The sequence below is a fragment of the Sus scrofa genome, chromosome 10, assembly GCF_000003025.6.
Source record: "Sus scrofa isolate TJ Tabasco breed Duroc chromosome 10, Sscrofa11.1, whole genome shotgun sequence".
Taxonomy (NCBI): Eukaryota; Metazoa; Chordata; class Mammalia; order Artiodactyla; family Suidae; genus Sus; species Sus scrofa.
The window spans coordinates 17,900,647-17,928,503 of NC_010452.4; the positions used below are offsets into that span (position 1 = coordinate 17,900,647).

General features: G+C 48.2%; 1 protein-coding gene across 2 annotated transcripts in view; it reads left to right on the forward strand.

Moving 5' to 3' along the window:
* The window catches only part of KIF26B (kinesin family member 26B), a 511,688-nt gene that overhangs the window by 192,282 nt on the left and 291,549 nt on the right, over positions 1 to 27,857 (forward strand). For both annotated transcript variants that reach the window (XM_021064466.1, XM_021064467.1), the window contains one exon: positions 2,807 to 3,343. In XM_021064466.1, the coding sequence (XP_020920125.1) occupies positions 2,807 to 3,343 (537 nt within the window). The remainder of the gene's footprint in view (positions 1 to 2,806; positions 3,344 to 27,857) is intronic.

Consider the following 27,857-nt stretch of genomic DNA (forward strand, 5'->3'; position numbering starts at 1 on the left):
TCCTAATTGGATTCGTTAACCACTGTGCCATGATGGGAGCTCCCATTTCGTTCCTTTTAATGGCTGGGTCATATTCCATTGTGTATATGTACCACATCTTCTTGATCCACTCCTCCGTTGATGGACATTTAGGTTGTTTCCATGTCTTGATTCTTGCAAATAGGGGCTGCGTTTGCTCTTGAATGCCGGTCTCTAACTTCATGCTGCCTCTAATTACGTAGCAGACGTGAGAAGAAGAAATAAATTATGAAACAACCAAAGGATAAAATACCATGTGGTCATTTAGGAAATCACACTTTCAAGGGACATTTATTGATGGGAGAAAATTCTCATTATGTAATAAATACTATGCAAAAGAAAAAAAAAAAAAACCCAAGACAATCTATTTTGGCACATATGGGGACCCAAATAGTTCCTTTTGGAGCAATGACCATTTTGCAGATGAATGTAGGAGAAAACCTTCCCTGTCTGTGCAAAATCATGAGTTCATTGATGCATCTGGCTCTTTGGTTCTTGAAGTGAAAAATCATGGACTTGTGGTCAAGCAGTCTGGGTTAAGAAGGCCCAGCTTTTAACCCTTTCAGAGCTCGGTTTCTTTATCTGGAAACAGAGGTGATCGTTGGCTCTGGAATGATCCCTCCGGGGGCGCCTTTGGGTCCCAGGGGTGCTGAGTTTTGGTCAGAGACTCAGGACAAAGCAGCTGTCATTGAGAAGGATGCCACGAGCACGTCTCGGGTGGTTTGCATCCCTTTGTCGGCCAGACTTGGTCAACCTTGACCTCCTGTTGTTTCCCATCATTTTCCGGGACTGTCTTGAGTTTCTGCCTCCTGAGCCACTCCTCGCTGCTGCCCTGTAAAGTGGCCTCTTGATTTATTAATCAATTAATCCGTGCATGCTGAGGAGCTGTTCAGGGTAGTTAAGCAGGGAAAACAAAACGCTGGAGCCCACAGTCAAGGTGGATTGTAATTAACAGTGACCCTCCTGCCGCCGATCTCTCTGCCCCCACCCCCACGCCCCAGCTGCCCCACGCTGCCCCCGTCACCCGCAGCTCTGCAGACCCCTTTCAGCCCTGATGGGGTTTCCACTCCATAAAAGCTGTAGCCAGTTTCAGAAGGGAAGATTTTAGGAGGGAGGATCTAAGTCCTAAGAAAAAGTCCTTGCGATAAACCTTGTTCATTACTTGCAAAAGTTGTTGCATCTCACATGTTCCATCAGGGCCCCCCTCCCCCCCAAAGAGCATAGGGGCTCTGCCATATAGGAATTATGTCCCCATTTCCCTGCAAAGAGAGTCACGGAATCGGAAGGACCTTACAACAAAGACAGGCCATGGCCTTGTGTGGCGGATGAGAGGTTTGGTGAGGCTGTGTAATTTGTCTGCAGTCATTACATACATAATTAGTGGCAGGGCTGGAACTAGGACCCCAATATTGTGATGCCCAATGGACACACGGAGCGTTATTTCTGTGTGCCATCCTGCTTTCCTGTAAAAATTAAAGTAGGAGTTCCCACTGTGGCTCAGCTGCTTCAGGACCTGATAGAGTCTCCACGAGGATGGGGGTTTGATCCCTGGCCTCGCTCAGCGGGGTAAGGATCCAGCATTGCTGAGGCGGAGGTCACAGGTATGGCTCAGATCTGGCGTTGCTGTGGCTGTGGTGCAGGCTGGCAGCTGTAGCTCTGATTCGACCCCTAGCCTGGGAACGTCTGTGTGCCATGGGTGCAGCCCTACAACAAAACGGAAAAACTCAAGTAGAGCAAGTGGAAGAAATCATCCTTATTATCTTCATTTCTTTTCGATAGGGGCTTCTGAGCCAAAGAGTTTTTCACAGTTTTAGAGGAAGCTTGTGGGGAAATAGGTCTTGTACTCTTCGTCAAGGAGATACTTTTCTTTGCACAGATGAGGGTATCAGATATGTCATGGGGCCGCTGGTCAACAGCGACTCTGTAGGGGTTTGCTGGGCAGCTGGAGAGGCGAGTTTTCTGCGCCAGAATCTGTTTCATTTGGTTTTATTCCAGTGGCACTTAGCACATAGCGCTGATGAGGCCAAGATTTTCTTAGAATAGAATCTCTGTTCTGGGTCCCAAGGTGTACCTCCACCTGCTACCACCTTCTCATGGTTCACAGGGGGCCACAGTGAGCTCCCCTGGCCCTCCAGGCCTGCACAACTGTTGTGTCCACTTAATGGACACTTGGGAGCATCCAGGATAGCTATGATACTTTAGGGGACACAAGGAGGAGAAGAAGTTGGAATGCTCTTATGTGATTGGCCTGGTAAGGAGGATGCTTAGAAATCTTTTCTTTTTTTTTGTTGTTGTTTTTTTAGAGCCCTACCCATGGCATATGGAAGTTGCCAGGCTAGGGGTCCAATCAGAGCTATAGTTGCCGGCCACAGCCACAGCCACAGCAATGGCAGATTCAAGCTGCATGTGCAACCTACACCTAACTCACGACGACACCGGATCCTTAACCCACTGAGCAAGGCCAGGGATCACACCTGCATCTTCATGGATCCTAGCTGAGTTTTGAACCCACTGAGCCACAACGACGGGAACTCCTTTTTTTTTTTTAAATTCCTTGAAGACTTCATTATAAAAAAATCTTACATTTTGTCAAATGTGTTTATGAGCTAGTGGTTCTTCAGCCAGTCTGGCTCCTGGTTTCTGCGGGCTGTCAGTCAGTCAGACTCTTTGGGCAGACTCTTTGGGCACGTGGAGAGCTTAGCTCATAAGCCAGGCATCTGAGCTGCACTTACCAGCCTTTGATTGATAGGTTCTCCTTTTTTTTTTTTTTTGCTCGTGTGTTCTCCAGGACCCTGCTTTCTCAGCTGTGATTCACGACAAGCTCCAGGTCCCCAACACCATCCGGAAGGCTTGGAATGACAGAGACAACCGCTGTGACATCTGTGCCACGCACCTGAACCAGCTGAAGCAGGAGGCCATCCAGATGGTGCTGACCCTGGAGCAGGCGGCTGGCAGCGAGCGCTTCGACGGCTCCCCCGGCTCGCCCCCACCGCTCTCCAGCCTCCCTGCTCTGGTGGGGTCCCGGCACGTGGGGGCGCTCCAGCAGCCCAGGGATTGGGCCTTTGTGCCCGCCTCCTATGCCTCCTCCAACTACACAGCCTTCGTCACCAATAAGCACGGTGGCAAACCCAACAGCCTCGGGGTCAGCAATGGCGCGGAGAAGAAGGGTGGCTCCCCCACCCACCAGGCCAAGGTCAGCCTCCAAATGGCCACCAGCCCCAGCAATGGGAACATCCTCAACTCGGTGGCCATCCAGGCCCACCAGTACCTGGACGGCACCTGGTCCCTGTCGAGAACCAACGGGGTCACCCTGTACCCCTACCAGGTAAGCAGCCTCAGCAAGAAAGAGCAAGGTGGACCTCAGTCAAAGCAGACAAGTGGGGCACCACCTCCTACCTCTCCTTTGTGCCATGGGGAGCTCCCCAACTCAGAGCCTAATGCTTCCATGTAGTCCTGAGGGACGATGCTAAAAAGAGATGAAATATACGCAGGACCAGTGATCCAAGCTAGCGCTGTTTGGATGTCTGTACCGTCTGAAAGAGAGGCAGGCTCCCTAACCTCTTCCTTCCTGATGGACCGTAACCCTTTTCTATTTGCAACTCACCTAAAAATACGGCAGGATTAGGTTACCAAATATATGTTTCCCTTTCCTTTCTTCTTCTTCTTCTTCTTCTTCTTTTTTTTTTTTTTTTTTTTGGCCACCCCGAAGCGTATGGAGTTCCCAGGCCAGGGATTAGATTAGATCCAAACTGCAGCTGGGACCTAAGTGCAGCTTCGGCAACACTGGATCCTTAATCCACTGTGCTGGGTAGGGGATCGAACCCAAGTCCCAGTGCTCCTAAGACCCTGACAATCCCATTGCACCACAGTGGGAACCCCTCCATCTTCTTATATTTTCTCTTCAGTTATTTAAATCAGCATACATTCTCTGGGAGTTCCGACTGCGGCTCAGCAGTAATGAACCCAACTAGTATCCATGAGGAGGCAGGTTTCATCCGTGGCCTCGCTCAGTGAGTTAAGGATCTGGTGTTGCTGTGAGCTGTGGTATAGGTCACAGATGTGGCTTGAATCCCACATTGCTGTGGCTGAGGTGTAGGCTGGCAGCTGCAGCTCCAATTTGACCCCTAGCCTGGGAAGGTTCATAGGCCACAGGTGCAGCCCTAAAAAGCAAAAAAAAGAAAAAAAAAAGAAGAAGTAAATAAATTATTACACACTCTCAAGTTTCCCTAGAGAAATAAGAAAGCAGGTCTGAAATCTGCCAAGGAATCTAGAAGAATTGCTGGAGTTCCCGTCGTGGCGCAGTGGTTAACGAACCCGACTAGGAACCATGAGGTTGCAGGTTCGGTCCCTGCCCTTGCTCAGTGGGTTAACGATCCGGCGTTGCCGTGAGCTGTGGTGTAGGTTGCACACGCGGCTCGGATCCCGCGTTGCTGTGGCTCTGGCGTAGGCTGGTGACTACAGCTCCGATTCGACCCCTAGCCTGGGAACCTCCATATGCCGTGAGAGCGGCCCAAGAAAATGGCAAAAAAAAGAATTGCCATAACTTTTCTCAAGTGAGTTTTCCTTTGGATGAGGATTGTGTGTTCTCAGTGTCCCCTGCGTTGCCCATGGGGGCAGGAGCAGGAAGCACGGACTATTGCTCCAGGGTGGAGAGGTGGCCGTGGTCACAGCGTGTATTAATCAGGGGACATAACTGATGCGACAAAGGGTCTCGAGTTATTTCTCACTTGTGTCCCGGGTGACTGGGACGGGGTGGTGGCAGGGTGGTGGGTGGCCTTCCCCTGCGATATTGGGACTCTGGCTTCTCCAGGTAGCATGTCACCATTTTCCTGAGGCCTCAGAGTCTTGCTCCAGATCTTGTGCAACCAGCCAGGAAATGAAGGGCGGCGGGGGGCGGGGGGGGGGGGGATGATCTCCCAGGGGGCCTTGGAGGCCCAGCCCAGAAGGGACAAAAATCCAGTCTCCTGGTCCCACCTTCCCTCCCAGAGCCTGGGAAAACCAATCTGTCCACGCACCCAGGACAAAACAGGAACAAGGCAGGCAGACACATTGCATAGTTTTCGTTACACGGGGCCAAGGCCCAGGGAAACAGCAAATGAGTTCGAGGTGACTGATAAAATTCCTGGTGACTTTTCTGGAGTGTAAAAGCGGGCAGAGATGCTTTCGCTTGATATCTTGAAAGAAAGCAGGGAGCCTGGATGATTATCTGGAGAAGTGAGTGTTCTCCGGATGCCAGACGGTCCCTTCCGGGCTCGGTGGTGTTTACAAAAGAGGGGGCGCACGTCGTTTGATTGAACCCCTTCGACAGGCCTGTGAGGTCGGCTCGGTGGATGTTAGACCCTCTTTTTACAAGTGGGGAACAGGATGATTTGGGAAATGGGATAATGCCCTGTGGCCTCACAGCTGGTGCCAGGCCAGCCCCGGCTGTCCCCTGCCCAGGAGAACAGGGGTCCAAGCCCTGCTTCCCGCAGTCTTAACTTACCCCCGAGCAGTGTCCTTCCAACATCGTTTCCGGATACGGTTCTTCTCAGACAGGGACAAAGCAAAGGACTCCTATTTTGACCTGTGGGGTCCGGCTGCCATGCCGCTTTGGGACAGAATTTTCTGGGTTGTTGCTATAAAAAGACTAAGAACCAATGGCACCCTGGGGGAGGCCTCATAGTCTAATGTTTGAACATATCTGTCGAGAACAGGAACAGAAGTGCCTCTTCTAGAGTTCCCGTCGTGGCGCAGTGGTTAACAAACCAGACTAGTGTCCATGAGGATGCAGGTTCGATCCCTGGCGTTGCTCAGTGGGTTAAGGATCTGGCGTTGCTGGGAGCTGTGGTGTAGGTAGGTCACAGACAAGGCTCAGATGCTGCGTTGCTGTGGCTGTGGCGTAGGCCAGCGTCTGTAGCTCCAATTTGACCTCTAGCCTGGGAACCTCCATATGCCGAAGCTGCGGCCCTAAAAAGACAGAAAAAAAAAAAAAAAAAAAAGAAAAGAAAAAAAAAGGAGCCTCTTTCCAATGTTGAATACTGTGCTTTCCGGGTTTGTGATTCTAAAAGTATACAATTTTGAAAATTAGAAAAAGCAATACATCTGTTGTAGAATAAAATGTTTAAACTATGAAAAGATTAACACTTGAAAAAATCAACTCAGGAGTTCCCGGCATGTGACACGGGGTTAAGAATTCAGCTTCAGGGCTCTGGTTGCAGTGGGTTAAAGGATCCAGCGTTTGCTGTAGCTGCTCCACAGGTTGGAGCTGAGGCTCGGATCGTATCCCTGGCCTGAGAACCTCCATGTGCTGTGGAGGTGGCTATTTAAAAAAAAAAAAAAATCAACATCACCTAGAAATAGACCACCTTCCATTTGGGTATATTTCCTCCCAGGATTTTAGACTCATGCAGTTTCTAAAAATTTGATTATATTCAATTCTCTGATCTGCTTTTTGCTTAATATACTAGGTGCATTTTCCCATGCCATTAAAGGTTTTTTTCATAAAATGTGATCTTTAATGGCAGTCCCACAGTCCTTTCTAAAACACCAGCCCTTATATGAGGATGTCCTGTTGTAACCAAGCGTCAGTTATCAGCGTTTAGGGTTTTGCTCCTATAAATAAAATGCTCTGTGCACATCCTTCCGCCCAGGTCATATTTTCAACACATCCAGGGTTGTGCTAGCCACATACTCAGGTTACACAGACAACTCACATTTCACCTTCCAGGGCCCCAGACACTTGTAACCTGTCTCAGGTGCCAGTTAGAAGATGCAGCTGCTGCACAGCACTGATGCGTGCGGGCACAAGAGCTTGGAACTGATGCTTTCCTAGAAAATATTCAGAGTGTGGGGAAAGAGTGTGTTTGTCGGGGAGAAAGCTGGAGATGCTGCTTAAAAGGAAGATTAGGGACTATTGCTACATTTTAAAAGTTTGTGCAATAATTCTTCCTCTCCCTCTTTTCCCCTTCCCCCACTTCAGATGAAAAAGAATCTCCTGGAGTTCCCTTCACGGCTCTGTGGTTGACAAACCCGACTAGGATCCATGGGGATGTGGGTTCGATCCCTGGCCTCGCTCAGTGGGTTGGGGATCCAGCATTGCCATGAGCTGTGGTGTAGGCGCAGACACAGCTCAGATCTCTTGTTGCTGTGGCTGTGGTGTAGGCCGGCGGCTGCAGCTCTGATTCGACCCCTAGCCTGGGAACCTCCATATGCCATGGGTGTGGCCCTAAAAAGACAAAAAAAAAAAAAAAAAGAATCTCCTGTACAATAGCATATGTTTATTATGCTCCACCAAGTGCCACACACAGGCTATGTGTTGGGTGGGGCTTTTGCCATTGGCTAAAACCCAGGCTTCTGTCCTGTGGTCCTTAGGGGAGCAGGGGGACCCTGCATTACCAGCCAGGGAGTGGAGTGCATATAGACGGATGCCCAGATGCTTTGAGAACATGCAGAAGGGCTTGCAGTCCAGCCCGTGGAGCAAGAGTGGATTGATGAGACCAAAGCCAGATGCACACGGGTGATCCATGCAAGCCACCCCTTTGCGATTGTCCTGGGTAAATTTGATTGCTTCTCTCCAACTTGGAACGGACTAATGTCTGCATTTCCCCTGAGCAATAGTTAGAGGGATCAGAGGAAATCTCTCTGGGATCAAGAGATTTGGTGCCTGGCTGTGAACCAGTGTCCCTGTGTCATTCTGATGCCCTGGGGATGGGGGCTCTGGGTCTGGCTAGACTGGACGGCTCCTGTTACGGGCATCTCCCTGCAGTCAATATCCTGCAGTTCACAGTCCAGCCAGCTCGGCAGAGATGGTTGACCGCCCTGAAAGCCGACCTCTCTTTTCCTGCTGTCCATCACTCCCACTTCCCTCCCCGCGGAGCAGATGGCCCTCTGGCTCAGTGCCAGGGCTCTTCCCCGGGCAGAGAAGCATCCAGACTTGTTGCTGTCGAGGGTGCTGCTCCACACTCACAGGCCTGGAGCCTGTAGGAACAAGGGTGAAGGGGATACTGCCCATCTGTCTTCTTCTTTTTTTTTTTTAAATCTTTTTTAGGACCGAACCGGAGGTATATGACAGTTCCCAGGCTAGGGGGCAAATCAGAGCTACAGCTGCTGGCCTACACCACAGCCACAGCAACGCGGGATCTGAGCCACGTCTGTGACCTACACCATAGCTCAAGGCAACACCAGATCCTTAACCCCCTGAGTGAGGCCAGGGATGGAACTGGCGTCCTCATGGATCCTGGTCGGGTTCGTTACCGCTGAGCCACGACGGGAAGTCCTGCTCTTCTGTCATTTAAGTGCAGGGAGGCTGGGTGCACAGGGTGACACCTCTTGTGAATCTTTCCAGGGAGCTGAGAAAAATAGTAATTTAGAAGACAACGAGATTATACCCAAATGGCCAACAACCCACAAATATCAGAGCAAATGCATTTCATAGAAGTTGATAACACAGACTCTTTCTTTTTCCTTTTCTTTTTTGATAGGCAGTCTCCTTGTTTTACTTATTTATGTTTTTGTTACTCAATGAATTTATTACATGCAAGGTGTACAGTGATCATCACCACCCAATTTTATAGCCTTTCCATCCAAAACCCCCAGCACCCCCCCACCCCGCAACCTGTCTCCTTTGGAAACCATACGTTTTGCACAGTCTTGCACAGACTCTTTCAAAGAAAGATTTTCTTCTGTGAACTTACAGACATTTAACTCAATCAATACATATGCATGGAAAGGCTCTCAAATTTCCTCGATTTGGGGGAAAATGCATCTAAAAATGATCCTCCTTTATCATAAAACATCCATTGGAATCAAGGTGAAAGAGAATTCTAGACCCAACTCTGCCTGAAGTCAGTGGGTAGCAGAAAATGCGCTAGAGCCTTCATTTGATCACATGAGTGTTGACTTTGAAAAGACACGTCTGGGTTAATTTCTTGTCGTTCACCACAGATTAATTACCTCTTTCTGAGCGGCAACTGCTTTTGCCTGGTTTACATGCGTTACGGTAAATACTTAAAGGAAGTCTTTACCCATAATACTCGTAGTCACAGACTGCTGGTGTTAGAATCCACTTTGGTAGGATGGTAGTGGCCTTTTGCATCATGGTGGGAGATCTGGAGATGGTCCTGCCTGGTTCAAGCTCCTGGCTCCACTCACTGTTGAACCTCAGTTTAGTCCCTTAGTCTATTTCTGTGCCAATGAAGTCCCTACCTTGCTAGATTATGTAGAGAACAATTAAGAAAAAAAGTGGGCACGTGTTTTATAAGCTATAAAGTGGGCTACCAATATCAGCTTTCTATCTCAACACTCTCATTCGCCAGAGGAGAAATCCCAGGCTGAGAGATTTGAAGTTTCTTTTGGGAAGAGTTTCCTGATTTTCACTTTGATGTCTTTTGCTCATTGAGGACATAGATTCATTTTTTTTCTCATGTCTCTCACAGCAACTAACATGCACAAAAGTGGTTGCTTGTTAGAGAAAGCTCCAATGTCAAGGAGACACTAAAACTCTTTCTCCTGACTGACTTTTACCTAGATTTAGGATAGAATGCCAGGCCTAAAGACCCATTCAGATCTCAAGATTTTTCTTCTTCTTCTTCCTCTTTTTTTTTTTTTTTTTTTTTTTTTTGGATTTTTAGGGCCACACCTGTGGCATATGGAAGTTCCCAGCCTAGGGGTCGAATTGGAGCTGCAGCTGCCAGCCTACACCACAGCCACAGCAATTTGGGATCCGAGCTGCATCTGCAACCTACACCACAGCCCACAGCATCATTGGATCCTTAACCCACTGCACAAGGCCAGGGAGCGAACCTGTGTCCTTATGGATACTGGTCGGATTCTTTTCCATTGCACCCCAATGGGAATTCCCAGACCTCAAGGTTTTTGGTTGAAAGCACCAGTTGATTGGCTCCAAGCTAATCTTTAACCTGAAGTATCTCAATGAATAGTCAGTAAATCCTTCGATGCAGTGACAGTAGTCTAGGTGGCATTTTGGTGTCACATTTGAAAGGGTAGAAGAATATTATCTCATAGGACTTTGATAAATCGAACTTGTCAAGAACTTTCAAGAAGATGTTAGATTAACACCTAAGTAATAAATCCATAATGTACCCTTAACATGATGAAGTATTCCATGTGCATTCCTCCATTTGAAGGAAAATGTGTCTGATAAAAGTTATCTCAAAAAGCATCCACTGGGGGAGTTCCCACTGTGGTGCAGCGGAAACGAATCCGACTAGGATCAGTGAGGATTTGGGTTGGATCCCTGGCCTTGCTCCATGGGTTAAGGATCCGGCGTTGCCGTGAGCTGTGGTGTAGGTCACAGATGTGGCTCGGGTCCTGTGTTGACGTGGCTGTGATGCAGACTGGCAGCAGCAGCTCCAGTTCAACCCGTAGCCTGGGTACTTCCATATGCTTCGGATGTGGCCCTAAAAAAGAAAAAAGCATCCTTTGGAATCAATGTGGGAGGTAATTCTAGACGAACTCTGCCTGGAGGCCATATGGGATTGGCTCATTTATCTCTTTAGGAATTAATTGTGCCTCATAAGCAAAGGCATGACTGGGTTTTGTGTTTGAAAACAGGGCAAGAGGGAGGTGACAGTGGCACTAACCTAGGAACAGCTCAAGGTCTGGGAAACCAAGGGATCTCTGCAATCCGTAGACCTCGCTCATCAGAGGTCGGAAGCCTTGGGGGGACTTGGTACCCACCCTTTTATGGAGGACTTTTCCAAGCCCTTGGAGGAGGAAGGCGGATTCTGAGGCTCGCTGGAGCTCCAGTACTCAGAGGCTTTGACTGTGATGGATCTGTGGACCCAGGAGCACGTGGATACAGGGTTGAGGTGCCCACATGCTCCTTCCTCATGGAGCCACTTTTCACGAAGGAGCAGGGGAGGAGTGTGCAGTGTGTCAGGATGGGAGGGTCCCATTCACGTTCCTTGCAGCCCTCACAGCTCAGCTGCCTGCTCCTGAAATAGGCACAAGCCCTTCTTGGACCAGTCCTTGTGCCTGTTTGCTGCCCGTTTGCAGCGGTTCTGTCCAGCCAGGCCACTGGCCTAGGCTGTCACCCTCTGACAAATTAGGACATTGAAAAGATCTTTTAACATGGTGGCTTTTTGTTCTCTCCTCTTTACGGATGACCCAAGGAACATTATTTTTCTTTATGCATTTTGACCAACCCTGAGCAGCAGGAAAGGAATCCATTTGTATATTTGGCCATGGACAGAGTCTTTCTCAAGGATGTGGTGCTGGGGTGAGTTTCCCAAAGGGTCATCACCTCTTATCAATGAGGGCAGGACCATGGTCTGAAGGGACCACCCAAACCTCATCAGAAAGCTTCAAAAATAGTTTTTTTTTTTTTAATCTGGTCATTTCCTTGGATGGCAAACTGAATAAGGGCTGCTCGAAGATGTTCAGGTCGTGATCCCTGGAACCTAAGGATATGCTCCCTTGCATAGCGAAGAGGATTTGCAGATACAAAGCGCTTAAGGATCCTGAGGTAGGGAGATAATCCGGATTATCTGGCGAGTCCACCGTATCATAAGGGTCCTTATAAAAGACAGTCAGGAGGATCAGAGTCAGAGAGAGAAAACAGGAGGACGAGGCTGAGGTCCGGAGAGCAGAGATGCCACCATGCTGGCTTTGAAGACGGCCGAAGGGACCCGAGCCAAGGAGGGCAGGTAGCCTCTAAGAAGCCCGTTTTAGATGTCGAATTTCCCGAACATGACAGAGTAGAGAATAAGTGTGTGCTCTTTTATGGGGCTAAACGTTCAGAAATGTGCTTCAGCCGCAGTAGCAGTCTGCATTCACTCACCAAAAGCATGGCAGGAGAAGCTACTGAGGTGTACAGACCCAGCAGTTGCTATGGCAACCTGCAGGATGGCCAGGAACATGGGCTTTTCATCCCACCCCACCAACTCCATTACCCCGGAGATCAGACAGGACATTAGCAAGTCAGATTATTTCATTTGGGTGCCTCCACAGAATGAGAGGTTACGCACACTGCACAGTTGGTTTTCAATTGTCTCAGATGTCCCTGTTGTGACAGCATTGTGATAACACGCACGCCACAGCCACTCTCCGTCGGTAGCTCGTCATTACCACCCCGCAAGGGTCTCATACTGTTGACACTGCAGAAAACATTCCAAGCCCAGGGAGCGGGATGGGGTAGGAGGGAGTGGAGGGACTTGGCTGGAGTTTCTGAAGATAAGACGGAGCTTATCTTCTCGGTAGGGTCTGGGGACCTGAAGGAAGGGGTTTCACAGGACCCCCGCAGTGTTGATTCTTATGTCATCTGGTGTTTCGAAGGTTCACATGAATTGGAAACCACCTCGATTACCATAGACCAGAACGTAAGTGTTAGTGGCTATCCGTTCTTGGTTTGGTAAGCAGAAGGCGGCCACTGGAGGTCTCGCAGCAGGATGATGGAGGAATTCTCAACCTTGGCTGCACATGAGAATCCCTCAGGAGCTTTAAAGAAGAATGCCAAGGTCTAAGCCACACCCCAGACCCAAGAAATCAGAGCATCTTGGGTGGGACCCAGGCCTTGGTTGGAACTGCCAGGGCAAAGAACCATAGCTTTAAAGAACAACTTATCTGGCAGTGGTGCAAGAAGTACAGGGAAGGGAACAATGATGATAGGTGAATGGATAGATAGGTAGATAAATAGATGGCAGGTAGAGAGAGAGGATAAATGATAGATGACAGATATAGGTAGATGGATAGATGTAGCGAGCCAGATAGATAATAGGTAGATAAATAGATGAGAGGTAGAGTTAGAGGATAAATAATAGATGGCAGATATAGATAGATGGATAGATGTAGAGAGCCTAATAGATAAATAGATGATAGACAAATGACAGATAGTAGATAGATGGATGATAGATAGATGGATGATAGATAGATAGATGATTGATAGATGATAGCTCGATAGATAATAGGTCAATAGATGATAGCGGGAGTTCCCGTCCTGGCTCAGTGGTTAATGAATCCAACTAGGAACCATGAGGTTTCGGGTTTGATCTCTGGCCTTGCTCAGTGGCTTAAGGATCTGGCGTTGTTGTGAGCTGTGGTGTGGGTTGCAGATGTGGCTTGGATCTGGAGTTGCTGTGGCTGTGGCGTAGGCTGGTGGCTACAGCTCCGATTCAACCCCTAGCCTGGGAACTTCCATATGCCACGGGTGTGGCCCTAAAAAAAAAAAGACCAAAAAAATCGATGATATCTAGAGGATAGATAATAGGTGATAGACAGATAATAGATAATAGATGATAGATGAGAGATAGATGATAGCTAGACAGATAATAGATAATAAATAGATGACAGAGAGATGATATGTTGATAGATGATAGATGATAGCCTGGTAGATGATAGATAGATGATAAATAGATCGATAGGTGATAGATGACTGCAAGACGATAGCTATAGATGATAGCTGTATGCTAGACAGCTAGATGGGTGAGAGACAGATGGTATATTAGCTTCCTAGGACTGCTGTAACAAATGACCATGAACTAAGTGGCCTAAAACAACAAAGATTTATTGTCCTCACAGTTCAAGAGGCTAGAAGCTCACAGCCAAGGCACAGGCACAGCCACGCTCCCCCTGAGAGCGCTCGGGGTGAATTCTCCCTTGTCTCTTCCAGCAGGTGCCTTTGGCTATGGCTGTCTCAGTCTGTGCCTCTGTCTCCACACGGCCTTCTCCTCTCTGTGTCTCTTTCCTCTTGTTGTAAGGACACCAGTCCTTGGATTCAGGACCCTCTTTCATCCATGATGCTGTCATCTCAATCCTTAACTAATTTCATCTGCAAAGACCCTCTATCCAAATAAGGTCACATTCTGAGGCTCTGAGGGGACATGAAGCAGGGGTCAGGAGGGGCATTCTCACCACCTAGAGATGGAGGCTAGTGGATGGCAGGCAGGTGGGTGAAAGGTGAGGTGCGTTGAGGAGGTGAGCCCACCGTGCTCCTTCTGCTGATACGCTTCCGAAAAAGGAGCAGGTGCAGGTGTTCATAGGTGGTCAGCCGTGGAGCCTCCTCATTCTGTTCTTTGGATGGAGACCTGTAAGGGACAGGGAAACAATACAAAGGGCAACGACAGTGAGGACAGCGTCGCGTCCACACGCACCCCCATGCAGATGGCAAACCCCTCGAGTCGGGATGAAATGAACAAAAGGTCACACGTGCAGGTTTTGGTGGAAGAACCACCCCTCCTCTTCTGAAGTGCGTAACACCTTTAAAGTCAGCTGTGCTTTCACCACCCTAGGTGGAAATGTAAATTGCATTCCTGCAGCGCTCCCTGGGGTAGCTCAGCAGACACTGAGGACGAGGACCTAATGGGACCAGCGCAGGGAAGGTTCGCTTTCTTTCCTTCTGCCCAAGCCGATCCTTTGGGCTCTATTGGTGGAATGGTCTGTGGTTTTGTTTTACTTCTTCAGAAATATGTCTACATCCTAGAAAGAGGCTAGACATAGTGAATAAGGTGCTGAGGCTTAAAGCGGTGTGTCTTCTTCTCCCCTCCGTCCTTCGTGGGGATGGGGTGGGGGGCAAGGGGGCTACCGTCGCTCGGGGGGAGGGAAGCTGGCTTGCCCACCTGTCCTCCAGCTCCTCCAGGCCATCGCTTCCCCAGGCAGGGCTGGGGTGGAGGGCGGAGCTGGAGATGGGGGTGCAGGGAGGGAATGGGGCGGGGGAGAAGTCGGGACAGAGGGAAGACTTCCTGGGTGTGGACTCTGTTTGACAGCTTCTCACGACTCTCCCGTGTGGACCATCCTGCCCAGGCCTGGTTTCCTCAGGCAGAACTCTGCCTTTCTTTGCAGAGTTGAGGAAAGGCGCTAAGGAACACCCACCCTCTGAGCTAAGCAATGCATTACAACGGCTCCTGCCTTTTCAAAAAAAATATTTTATTGAAGTAGAGTAGGCGTTCCCACGGTGGCTCAGTGGGTTAAGAACCCAACTAGTATCCATGAGGATGTGGATTCGATCCCTGGCCTTGCTCAGTGAGTCAAGGATCCGGCATTGCCATGAGCTGTGGTGTAGCTTGAAGATTTGGCTCAGATCTGGCGTGGCTGCGGCTGTGGTGTAGGCAGGAAGCTGTAGCTCCGATGTGACCCCTAGCCTGGGAACTTCCACAGGCCGCAGGTAGGGCCATAAAAAGAAAAAAGCATATATTTTACTGAAGTATTGTTGATTTAAAATGTGTTAATTTCTGTTGTACAGCCAAGTAATTCAGTTTCATATATATACACACACATTCGTTTTTGTATTCTTTTCTGTCGCGGTTTATCACAGGACAGTAACTGTAGTTCCCTGCACTGTCCTTGGTGCATCTGCTAATCTACTAACCCTAAGCTCCCAACCCATCCCCCTGCCACCTCCCTACTGCTTTTTTTTTTTTTTTTTAATGGAAAAGTAAACAGATTTTTTTTTTTTTTAGCAAGTCTGAGGCTGATACTTATCAATGATTTTATCCGAGTCTCAAACAACAAGGGGCCAGATGCTAGGTCATGCAAGACCTGCTGCTCATGCACCAGAAATAAAAGTCCAGCTTCCTCCTTGCTCACTGTGTGGCATCTAGCAGGTTTCTTAACTGTTTTGTTTTGTGGGTTTTGTTTTTGTCTTTTTAGGGCCACACCCACAGCATATGGACATTGCCAGACCAGGGGGCGAATCAGAGCTGTAGCTGCCGGCCTACACTATAGCCACAGCAATGCCAGATTTGTGACCTACACCACCGCTCACGGCAATGCCAGATCCTTAACCCACTGAGCGAGGCCAGGGATCGAACCTGCGTCCTCATGGATACTAGTTGGGTTCATTGCCACTAAGCCATAGCGGGATCTCCCAGCTTCTTAATTGTTATGCATCTGTATTTTTTCCTCTGCAAAGTGGTCCATTGCAGAGTTGTTACGGGGTTTATGCTGGGTGATGTATGCTAAACACTTAACGTCTTGTTTGAGCTGTGCTGACCCCATCTTCTCTCAGTCAACTCAGTTTCCCCAGACTTAAGACTGAATGGATTCAGGGCCTAGGAAAAGATTCCAGTATAAGAACCAGTGGTGGATGAAAAAACAGGATCCAAACTATAAAGTGGAATCACGCTCATGAAATACGTGTTACTCAGCAACTCAGACAATGTCACCCACCTCTTTGTGTCGCCAGAAACCAACTTTCTATATGTGCATTGCATCTTACACGAGAAGGTCATATTCTAAACGAGATGATCTCATTTCACCAATAGTGACTACATTGATGCAATATTGAAAAGCCCTTGGACCCATTTTTCTCCATTTTTGAAGACATTTGTTTTAAAGGAGGAGGGGATGGGAGTATATAAACATGAATCATTAAAATTCTACAGAATAGCAGAGGGGTGGCCTTTACAGGAATGTCAAAGAGACCCCCTGTTTGGGGGCCACTCTCGTTTCCGAGCTGGCTGACACTCTGTCTATGAAACATCTACCTCCCTTAAGAAGCCTGCTTCTCCACTTCGTTCTTGGGCAGAGCCCCCGTGCCTGCCATCTGTATCCGTCACCAGCATCCTGTATTCATAAACCTACTTCCTATCAAAAAAATAATACGGAGTTCCCTAGCGGTAATGGACCCAACTAGGATCCATAAGGACGTGGGTTCAATCCCTGGCCTCGCCCAATGGGTTAAGGATCCGGCATTGCTATGAGCTGTGCTATAGGTCGTAGATGCGGCTCAGATCTGGTGTGGCTGTGACATAGGCCAGCAGCTGCACCGCCAATCCACCCCTAGCCTGGGAACTTCCATATGCTGCAGGTGCAGCCCTAATAATAATAATAATAATAATAATAATAATGATGATGATGCAAAAGTAAAATCTCATTATTTTGGAGTTAATTTGAAATATCAGGTTATTTAGTCCTGGTACATGACTCCCATTGAAGGAACACTTGGAAACAGCCTCCTTGCAAGCTGAGGCTCCTCTTCCTCTCCTCAGTTTGCACTGGTAAGACGTAATGCACTTGTTTTCTTATTATTCACTTAGATCTTTTGTTATAAAATAAGGCTTTCTTTGAAAAGTAATCCATAATTGGGGATCTTCAATAAATTGGAAAATCGAAGTCTGCCTCTTGCCCACCCCACCTCAGGCAGGTATGCAATTAATTTTATTTTATTTATTTATTTATTTTTGTCTTTTTGCCTTTTCTAGGGCTGCGCCCGCGGCATATGGAGATTCCCAGGCTAGGGGTCTAATTGGAGCCGTAGCCACCGACCTACGCCAGAGCCACAGCAACTCGGGACCCGAGCCTCGTCTGCAACCTACACCACAGCTCACGGCAACGCCGGATCGGCAACCCACTGAGCAAGGCCAGGGATCGAACCCGCAACCTCATGATTCCTAGTCGGATTCGTTAACCACTGAGCCACAACGGGAACTCCTGTAATTAATTTTAAATGGAGTTTTTTTTTTTTTTTTTTTTTTCCTGTGCTAATAGTCTTTAGCATGACACATCAGCATGCCTCTATCTTATAGGGGTATTTGTGAAGATGAGTTCATGGTTAATGAGTCAGATATTTCATATGCCTAAGTCCTTCCCAGGGAGTTATTTACGTGTTGAGGAAGCGTTTTTAGGACTCTGGAGCCCACTTTGTGCAGTACGGCTGTACCAGTGGCCTCTGACAGTGAACTTCCTTCAGTGGCTTATCTGAGTGCCTGGGAAGGATGGAGATACTGGGAGGAAAAGGTACCCCGGGGAAAGGCCAACACAGCAGCAGCCATGTCTGTATTCAAGGCTGTGACTAAACGGAGCCAATCTGATGATTCCCATCCCCTGAGCAAGGCTGATTTCCCTCCGTCCCTGTGGTTGGGGCTCTGAGGAGCAGGAGCTAGGAGAAGATTGAACCCATTAGTCTGTTCGTAACAGGCTCCCTTTCTGCTAAAAGAGCTGACCTCAGAGCTGCCAGGGGAAGGCAGATGGGAACGCTGCCCATGTGACTTACAGAGTACAAACCGAGGCTGAGAATGTCAAGTGACCCACCCAAGGCCACGCAGCTTGAACCTGCAGGAGCTGGGATTCAGAGTTCCCATGTGCTGGCCCCTGCCCCCTAGCCCTTCCAGGGCGGGAAGAGCCCAGTCCCCTAGATGGGTCCAACCCTCCGGGTGCTGGTGTGGGCCACCCACAACACACCTGCCGATGCTTCTTCCAGGCCATTCTGAGTCACTAGGGCTTCCAAGCCACTTTCACGTGGTGTTGCTCCAGGCATCATTGTGGAAAGTGGAAAGCAATGCCCTTCGTTACATCTTCTTGCTGGGAGTGGGGAGGCCCTTGGGGACAGAGCTTAAGACAAAGATGGACCAAAAACAAGCCCAAAAGGCTCTGGAAGCAATGCTGCCACCTAGTGAGACGTATTCTAGCTCATCTGAGAAGGGGACTGAACACGCCTTATACTGAGACTCTCGTCATCAGTTATATTAATTGCCTAAGGTTGATCAAAGGAAACAGAGGCGTTCCTTGTCAATAGTGTGGCATTTTTTTGTATTTAATTATTTTGTTTTACTAGAGGACAAACGTTGTGCCAATTTCTGCTGTACAGCAAAGTGACCCAGCATATGTGTTTGTGTGTGTGTGTGTGTATATATATATTTCTTTTCTTATATTGTCTTCCATCAATGGTCTGTTGCAAGAGATTGGATATGTTTCCCTGGGCAGTACAGCAGGACCTCATTGCTCATCCATTCTAAATATACTAGTTTGCATCTACTAACCCCAAACTCCCCGTCCATCCCACTCCCTCCCCCTTGGCAACCACAAGTCTGTTCTCTATGTCTGTGGGTCTCTTTCTGTTCGGTAGATAGGTTCATTTGTGCTGTATTTTAGATTCCACCTATTAGATAGCATAATAGTGATATCATAGGGTATTTGTCTTTCTCTTTCTGACTCACAACAGTGTGGTCTTAATTTAACAGAGCAGTGTGTGTTTATGTTCAATGTCCTAACACATATTCTTTAGCAAGGACGTTATGGGCCGAGATCTCCCGTGAAAATGGAACTGGGTTTTGGGTAGTGGACTGAGCATGCAGGTCTGCTTGTGAGGGCTGGCTCACCTGCTTGTTAGCTGAGTGACAGTTTGATACACGAAATTTCAGCATCTTTTTAGTTCTAAGCACTAGATTTTTTTTTTTTTTTTTTAAAGGGCTGCAGTTGTGGCATATGGAGGTCCCCAGGCTAGGGGTTGAATGGGAGCTGCAGCTGCCAGCCACAGCCACAACAATGTGGGATCTGAGCTGCGTCTGCAACCTACACCGCACGCAGCTCACAGCAGCAATGTCGGATCCTTAACCCATGGAACGAGACTAGGGATCAAACTTGTGCCCTCATGGATACTAGTTAACTTCGTTACTGCTGAGCTAATGACGGGAAGTCCATCTCTCTCCTAAGATTGTTTTAAGGATTAGGTTCATTCATTCTATTTTTTTTTTTTTTTTTTAAGTTCTAAGCATTAGATTTTTTTTTTTTTTTTTTTTTTTTTTTTTTTTTTTTTTTTAGGGCCATAGTTGAGGCACATAGAAGGTCCCTGGCTAGGGGTCAAATGGGAGCTGCAGCTGCCGGCCTGCACCACAGCCACAGCCATGCCAGATCTGAGCCACGTCTGTGACATGAGCGCTAGAAACCAAGCTCAGATACAGGGATGCCTCAGTCTCCTGGATTCACCTGTTGCATCACTTTTTTCAGATGTGTGTGTGTGTGTGTGTGGTTCCAGGTGTGTCCACCTCTCCTTTAAGTGTGTTATTAGGCTGCAGGAAGGAAAGGCAGAGGGCCATGCTCTATAGGTAGTCAATGTGGTCCATTTCATAGAATTTCCCACTGTGGGATCTCATTTTCCAAGTATGAGTGTGTATGTGTGTGTAAAATTTGATTAAAATCTAGTGCTTAGAGGAAGTTCCCATTGTGGCTCAATGGAAACAAACTAACTAGTATCCATGAGGACGAGGGTTCGATCCCTGGTCTCACTCCGTGGGTTAAGGATCTGGCGTTGCCAAGAAGTGACAACTCTCTTGATCACAGGAAGTGACGACTCTCTTGATCACAGCCGTGTCTCAGGGGCCCCCCTGTAGCTTCAAGATTCATTCAGAATCCATTTCAGCTGAGGTTTTGTATTGGAGTTTTTGCTGAAGGCAACAGGTTTTTGTTTGTTTGTTTGTTTGCTTTCCTCTGAGGACAGATGGTACCTTTGCATCGAAATAGCCTTTTGGAGGGAATGCTTCGGTAGGTATCAGGAGCTGGGGTGCTCTGAGGGGTCACCTGCTGCTGTGAGGTAGGTGGCCCGCTCCCTCCAAACACTCTTCTGAAATCCAGTGCTTAGTCAGAGTTGGTGAAACTGGCCGTTTAGAAGCAGCCACCAGGTTGTTGAGTCCCGAGGAGGTGAGAGAGGGACAGAGCAGGGAAATAAAAATCCTTGTCCACAGGTAAGGAGTAGATAAGATCAGGGGTGGCTGGGGCTTTTGGGGGAAAAATGGGGAGCAGGAGGCACTGGCCTCCAACAGAAGCAGTTTAGAAGCTTTACTGTTCCAGAAAGCAGGCTGCAAATCTGCTTGCTACCAAGGAGGTAATACATGGTGGTTCCAGAGCCTGTGGCCAAATGACTAAAACGGGCAGCAAGTGTTTCAGCCATTGAAATGGGCTTTGCGGGGTTTTTGTTGTGGCTTAGCAGGTCAAGTACCCTACATAGTCTCCTTGAGGATCGAGTTCGATCCCTGGCCTCGCTCAGGGGGTTAAGGATCCGGTGTTGCCGTAAGCTGTGGTGTAGGTTGCAGACATGGCTCGGATCCCGTGTTACTGTGGCTGTGGTGTAGGCCGGCAGCTGCAGTTCCCATTCAACCCCTAGTCTGGGAACCTCCATATGCGATGGGTGTGGCCCTAAAAAGAAAAAGAAAAAAAAAAAGAAGAAAAGGAAATGGCTTTTGCTTTGGGGACCACAAACCTTGCTTCCACACCCACTTCCCCTGCTTATTTCATGACTCCAGGTGGATAACTGGAGTTCCATCCTGCTCTCAGCTTTGTCAGCCTGTGAACAGAGGCGACTCTGAGCTTTAACATGTCACACTCTCCCCTCGGGGTGCTCATCCTTATTTGGTTTGGTATCTCTGCACATTTAACCAAGTTCACTGTCTTTGAACTTGGGAGCTCTATGTGCGTATCACTGATGCAATTTCATAGAAATAAGAATACTCGGAGTTCCCGTTGTGGCACAGTGGTTAAGGAATCTGACTAGGAACCATGAGGTTTGGTGTTCGATCCCTGGCCTTGCTCAGTGGGTTAAGGATCCGGTGTTGCCGTGAGCTGTGGTGTAGGTGGCAGACGTGGCTTGGATCCCGCGCTGCTGAGGCTCTGGCATAGGCTGGCAGCTACAGCTCCGATGAGACCCCTAGCCTGGGAACCTCCATATGCTGCGGGAGTGGCCCCAGAAAAGGCAAAAAGAAAAAAAAAAGAAAGAAAGAAGAAAGAAAGAAGAATCCTCATTACAGCTAACACTGAATATTCCTCATGAGCCAGGCACAGCACTTCCTGCTTTGTTTGTTTCCACTCAGTTAAGCCTCATGACAGTCCTCTGAAGTCAGGAGGCCGTAATTCTCACTTTAAAGACGAGGATGCGGTGGTACAAATTAGTGTAAAGAGATGTTGCCTGCACAGAGGAATCCCACATTTCTCAACTCTGAAAATTTTCGTCAACGAATGTTTTATTCAGCAGGCACTTAGTCATTCTGTTGAAATCAAGTGTGGGAAGTTCCCGTCAGGGCTCAGCAGAAACAAGTCTGACTAGTATCCGTGAGGATGCAGGTTTGATCCCTGGCCTCACTCAGTAGGTTAAAGATCCGGGTGTTGCCGTGAGCTGCAGTGTAGGTCAGAGGTGTGGCTCAGATCCCACGTTGCTGTGGCTGTGGTGTAGACCAGTAGCTACAACTCCAATTGGACCCCTAGCCTGGGAACCTCCATATGCCCCGGGCGCAGCCCTAAAAGACCAAAAAAAAAAAAAAAAAAAGTTTGGTAGATAGTATTTCCACAAGGTCATAATAATATAAGTTTTCTGTTAGTACTGAACTTGATGAGGGAGTTCCGATTTTTTCTGGCTTTAATATTAAGCGAGTCCTCTCCTGACGATTCTTATTTAGTTATGAGTCCCCAGTCCCCAGTCTCCTCATCTCGACCACACATGCTTCCCTCTTTCCTTTCTTCCTTTTTAAAAAATTTTAACTCTCACAGTCACCTCTCGAGAGTTCTAGGACAGTTATTTGGGTGGAAAATTATTCATGCCTTCCCCCTCATTCTACCCTTATATTTTGATTTTAGTGCAGTTTATTTGCATCTCTAAGAATGGGTGGGCAAAGGAAATAAAAGGGCTTACAACAAGGATCAGGCAAGGCTAGGAGTTCCCATTTTGACTCAGCAGGTTACGAACCTGGCTAGTATCCATGAGGATGCGAGTTTAATCCCTGACCTCGTTCAGTGGGTTAAGGATCTGGCATTGCTGTGGCTGTGGCAGCTGCAGCCCAATTTCAACCTCTAACCTGAGAACCCTGCACCTGTGCCCCTGCATACACACACAAAAGAAAAGAAAGAAAACCAATCAATTCTGTCCTTCTTAGTAATTTACAGGAAATATTTGGCAGAAAAGTCAATGGGAATGAAAATAGAGATATTAAAAAGGAAGTCACATATTTAAATATCACAAACCTTTTTACCTCTTAAACGTAGCTGCTGTCCGCATAACAGGCTCAGTGGAAAATGAACCAATGCAGCATTTGGGGTTAGTGGGTATAAATGTGTTAATTACAGTAACCATTCAATGTTTTTTAAGGTGTGTGTGTTCCTAACATAGTATCTATTTAAATGTCATCCACTGAATACACGTATATTGTAAATATGCAGTACCCACTAGAGACAAGTGTTTAAACTCTCTGGAGCGCTGTTGCATCACAGCACCCCGAGTCTACACCCCTGCTTGTTATTATTAGAAAGGCAATCTGGGGTCAGGATCCCCAGAAGATGGAATGAAGTGCAGATATGTGAAGGCACAGTGACATCGTGAGGGTGGTGTGTTGGGGAGCTGGGGGAGAGGAAGAGGACCAAGATGGCAAAGAAAATGGGCAGGTGTGGGGTCGCTCCCTACGCACTACATCCCGGGCCCTGGTAGTGAGGCAAGGAGACACTATATGCAGACATGACTCATTGAGTTGCAGGGGAGCAGTACTACTGCTTACAGGAGAGAGAGAGAAGTGGGCAGACGGCTGCCTTGGGAGGTGATGGGACCTGGAGGAAGACAGTCGCAGAGGGCTTGGGTGAGGGATGATGGCCGATTTCACGGATACTTAGTCTAAAGCCCAAAGACCTGGAGGGCTGTGGGTTAAAGAAGAGGACAGCTGAGGAGGACACCTGGGTTTCTGTGTTGGCACTGCACAATGACGAGCTGTTCACTAGTTCAGGGAAGGCTGGAGGGACGAGCTGAGAGAAGACAAAGGAAAGCGTTCAGGTTTGAACACATGGGCTCCAGGGTACCTGTGCTACCCCTGGTCCAGAAGCAGATGTGAATGAGGGTTAGAGATATGAATTGGGGTTTGCATTGTATCCAGGAGGTGGGTACGGAGGAGGCAAGGCGGTGAGACAAGCGGGAGCAGCTAACTCTTCCAGAAGCCAGGTCTTCTGGCTCTCATTCAGTGTCTTCTCCGCTGTACCATTCTGCCTTGTCTGTACCTAGACATGCAAAGCAGTGTCACTATGTTATCACCACGCTGTGTTCAGGCATCCATTGATTCACCATTTGCAAACTTTTTTTTTTTTTTTTGTCTTTTTGCCATTTTTGGGCTGCTGCAGCGGGATATGGAGGTTCCCAGGCTAGGGGTCCAATCAGAGCTGTAGCCTCTGGCCTATGCCAGAGCCATAGCAACGCAGGATCCGAGCCATGTCTGTGACCCACACCACAGCTCACAGCAATGCCGGATCCTTAACCCACTGAGCAAGGCCAGGGATCAAACCCGCAACCTCAAGGTTCCTAGTCAGATTCGTTAACCACTGTGCCACAACGGGAACTCCTGCAAACATTTTTTGAGTCAGGCTCCATACTTGTTCTTAGGGATATAAAGCACAGAGCATTGGACAGCTGGGGTAGAGCTTTGCCTGTTGTCAGCATGTCTTGGTGTAGGAAGCCAGAGATGGATGACTTGGTTGTTCTTATTGGCTCTCCTTTACCTGCACTAGTTGTATGTGTGTGGGGGGGAGGGCAGCTAGCAGTATTCAAAAGGCAGCATTGAGTGACTCCCATGGCTTTGATGGGGGGCTGGCACTATGACCCTGACCCTTGATGGTGGGCTCCAGGGTCTCCTGACACCTGGCTGGGTTGCAGCTCTGAGGACAGCTGGCCTCTGACCACCCACAACGGGAAGAATCCTGCCCTCCCCTCCCCCACCCCATCTTGGTGTCCATAAACACAGCAGGGGTCACAGGGTTCCCGCCAACTGGCTTCACACCCTGTATTAGCATCGTTTCCTCCTTGAAACAACCTCCTTTTTTTTTTTTTTTTTTTAAGACTACCCACTGATAAGATAAGTGATGCATAACTTCATCAGCTTAACCTATGACAAATGCCACCAATCATTTTGTCAATCCCTGGTCCTGAGAGGAGAAAGACAGTTCTGTTGAAGAATAGACGCAAGCCGGTGTTTTCCTTCATTCCATGTTTTCAGACACTCACAATATGCCAGGTGTCAGGGGCTGGGACATTAGGGGAATGAGGCTTTGTCTGTGTCTTCAGGCATCACAGCTCTCTGAGGTGGGTCAGCCTGGGGTCAGTGCCAGGGCAGAAGCACAGATGCCACGCTGGGGGCAAACAGAGTGGAAGCCAGATAGGATTCCCTCTGGGTATCTGGAAAAGTGCCTCTTGATATTGGGTCTTTACAAAGCTATGAATTAGGGGAGCTCTGGATTTAACTGAGCAGTGATCCGGAAACCCAGAGCCAGTGACATATTTTGGGAGGAAGTAGAGTACCTTATCCCGACTACTCTTGGCTCCACCTTCGGAAATCCTGCTCTGTGTCCCTTGTGTGCAGGTGTTAGCACCAGCCAGGGCTGCCCTGGGTGAGGCCCCCCCCCATGCTGGGCGGCAGTGGCGGGGGGGGGGGAATGGGGGGTTGGGGGATGGGGGTGGGGAGGGAGGGGGAAATGGGCAGGCGTCAGAGACCAAGTGCCAGCCTCTTCTTCTCCCTCATCCACTTCACCCACCCTGCCGTCATTCCCCCCAGGAAGTGTTTAGGGTCCTGGGCTGCAGTCCCCAACTTGGACTAAGGATGGGCTGTTTTGAATCCTGGAGCAGACAGGTGCTCTGGTTCCATGCCTCCCCTTCAGATAGGGAGCAGTACACCCCTCTCTTCCTGCCACCCCCATCTCCGAGGGACTGGAGGTGTGGCATGGAAACTGTTGTGACTGAGAGGTTCCGGCATGGGAAGTTCATTTTTTAAATATTTGGTGAGAATTAATCTTACAGGGAAAAGGCTCATGATTGTGAACAGTTTAGTGTTTTTATCATAGTATAAAAAAAACCACTCTCTGAGAAGATGTAGGTACATTATAACATTCTGGATGGCTCCTTCTTGAAGAAGTAAAAAAGTCTATGAAGCAGCGCAGATTGAAATATTTTTCCTTGAACAATAAGGCTAAAGTGACTATGAGAATCTTGCACTACTATGGAGTTCCCGTTGTGGCTCAGTGGTTCATGAACCTGACTAGCATCCATGAGGACTCAGGTTCGATCCCTGGCCTTGCTCAGTGGGTTAAGGATCTGGCGTTGCCAAGAGCTGTGGTATAGGTCGCAGATGTGGCTGGGATCCGCGTTGCTGTGGCTGTGGTGTAGGCTGGCAGCTGTAGCTCCCATTGGACCCCTAGCCTGGGAACCTCCATATGCCAAGGGCTGCAGCTCCAATTGGACCCCTAGCCTGGGAATCTCCCTATGCCATGAATTTGGCCCTAAAGAGCCATTAAAAAAAAAAGAACCATCCCCCCCCCTTTTTTTTAAAAAAAGGAGAAAATGCTGTATTGAATAGTCACCTACTTCATTTGAGAATCATGCACTTCTAATTACTGAAGAAAAAAAACGGCTACTTTAAATGCCTAGTCCCATAAATGTCACAGTCCTGATTTGCCCAGATTTGCTCTTTTTTCTCTTGCCTTGCACACATGATGCTGTTAGCATTTATCGCTATGTTTGGCAACTGCCGAGCTAATGACTGTGTTAATTCATCTGGTCCAGTGCATGTGCGCTGTAAGCTGAGGGACCCAGTGCCTTCCTCGTTCCTTCCGCATCCGTTTCCCACCTTCTTAGAGAGGAGTGGGTCCAAGTCTTCGTAGAAGGGTGGAACCTTGGCCGTTCTTCATGGGAAAAGGGCTCCAGCCCTCCTCACATCCCCTTTCTTCATGGTGACGAATCCGACCTTTCAATTCCATTCATCCAGAATTGTATGTCTCTTCGCATCGACCCTCTATGTCTGTGTAATTCTAGGAGGGAAGATAGGCATTCGATGCCTTGAGTCTGAAGTGGGTCCTGTCCCTCTGTGGGTTGACTCCAGAATAGGGAGCCTTGGGAAGGGAGGCAGTGACCCTCTGGAGTGAGGCTTGCAGTCAGCGAGAAAGCTTATTCCAAGGAATGTCTCTCCCACTCAGATGGGGAAGTTCTTTCCTTTTCTTTCCTTCTTTCTTTCCTGCTTGCTTGCTTTCCTTCCTTCCTTCCCTCCTTCTTTTTTTTTTTCTTTTTAGGGCCACACCCATGGCATATGGAGGTTCCCAGGCTAGGGGTCCAATGGGAGCTACAGCTGCCAGCCTACACCACAGCCACAGCAACACCAGATCTGAGCCACGTCTGTGACCTACACCACAGCTCATGGCAACGCTGGATCCTTAACCCCCTGAGCGGGGCGGGGCTTGAGCCCTCATCCTCACAGATACTAGTTGGTTCATTACCATCCAGCCACAACGGGGAACTCAGGGGAAAGATTTCTGTTACATCTAGTGCTTAATAATTCAAGCAGTCACACTGTCCAAAAAGCTCATCTTCTTGTATGCACACATGCACACAAGCACACAACTCTCCTGGAAGCACGGGAATAAGCTGTAATGTATCTCCTTTACTACTCTGGCTATAGCTTATGTTACATCACCATTAAAAACAAAATGATATTTCAAGCTCATTGTACATAACCATTGTACATTATACATTAGCCATTGATGGTTTTCCAATCCCTTGGGTATTTGAAGCAGTAAATTGTGTCTTGGAAGAATGCTTAAATTACCTGCAATGTTTACATTTTCTTTAAAAATGTCTTTTTATTAGTTTAGGTTTTTTTTTTTTTTTTTTTGTTTTTTTTGGCTTTTTGCTATTTCTTTGGGCTGCTCCCACGGCATATGGAGGTTCCCAGGCTAGGGGTCGAATCGGAGCTGTAGCCACAGGCCCACGCCAGAGCCACAGCAACATGGGATCCGAGCCGCGTCTGCAACCTACACCACAGCTCACGGCAACGCCGGATCGTTAACCCACTGAGCAAGGGCAGGGACCGAACCCGCAACCTCATGGTTCCCAGTCGGATTCGCTAACCACTGCGCCACGACGGGAACTCCAGTTTTTTTTTTTTTAATTAAAGTTATGCATGTATCTACATTAAAAGAGTTAAATCATTTGACAAGACTTGATAGGAAAGCCACCAGTCCACCACTGGGAATGCAGTGGGCAGTTCCTGCTTCTAGAGCTTCATCGATATCTATTTCCATAGCATGTCGTTCCTGTATTCCTACTCTATTGATTTGGTTAGTCTTAGGTTACCTGTTACAGCAGTTCTCAACCTGTTTTCTGTGGAACATTTGAGTCTCGAGAT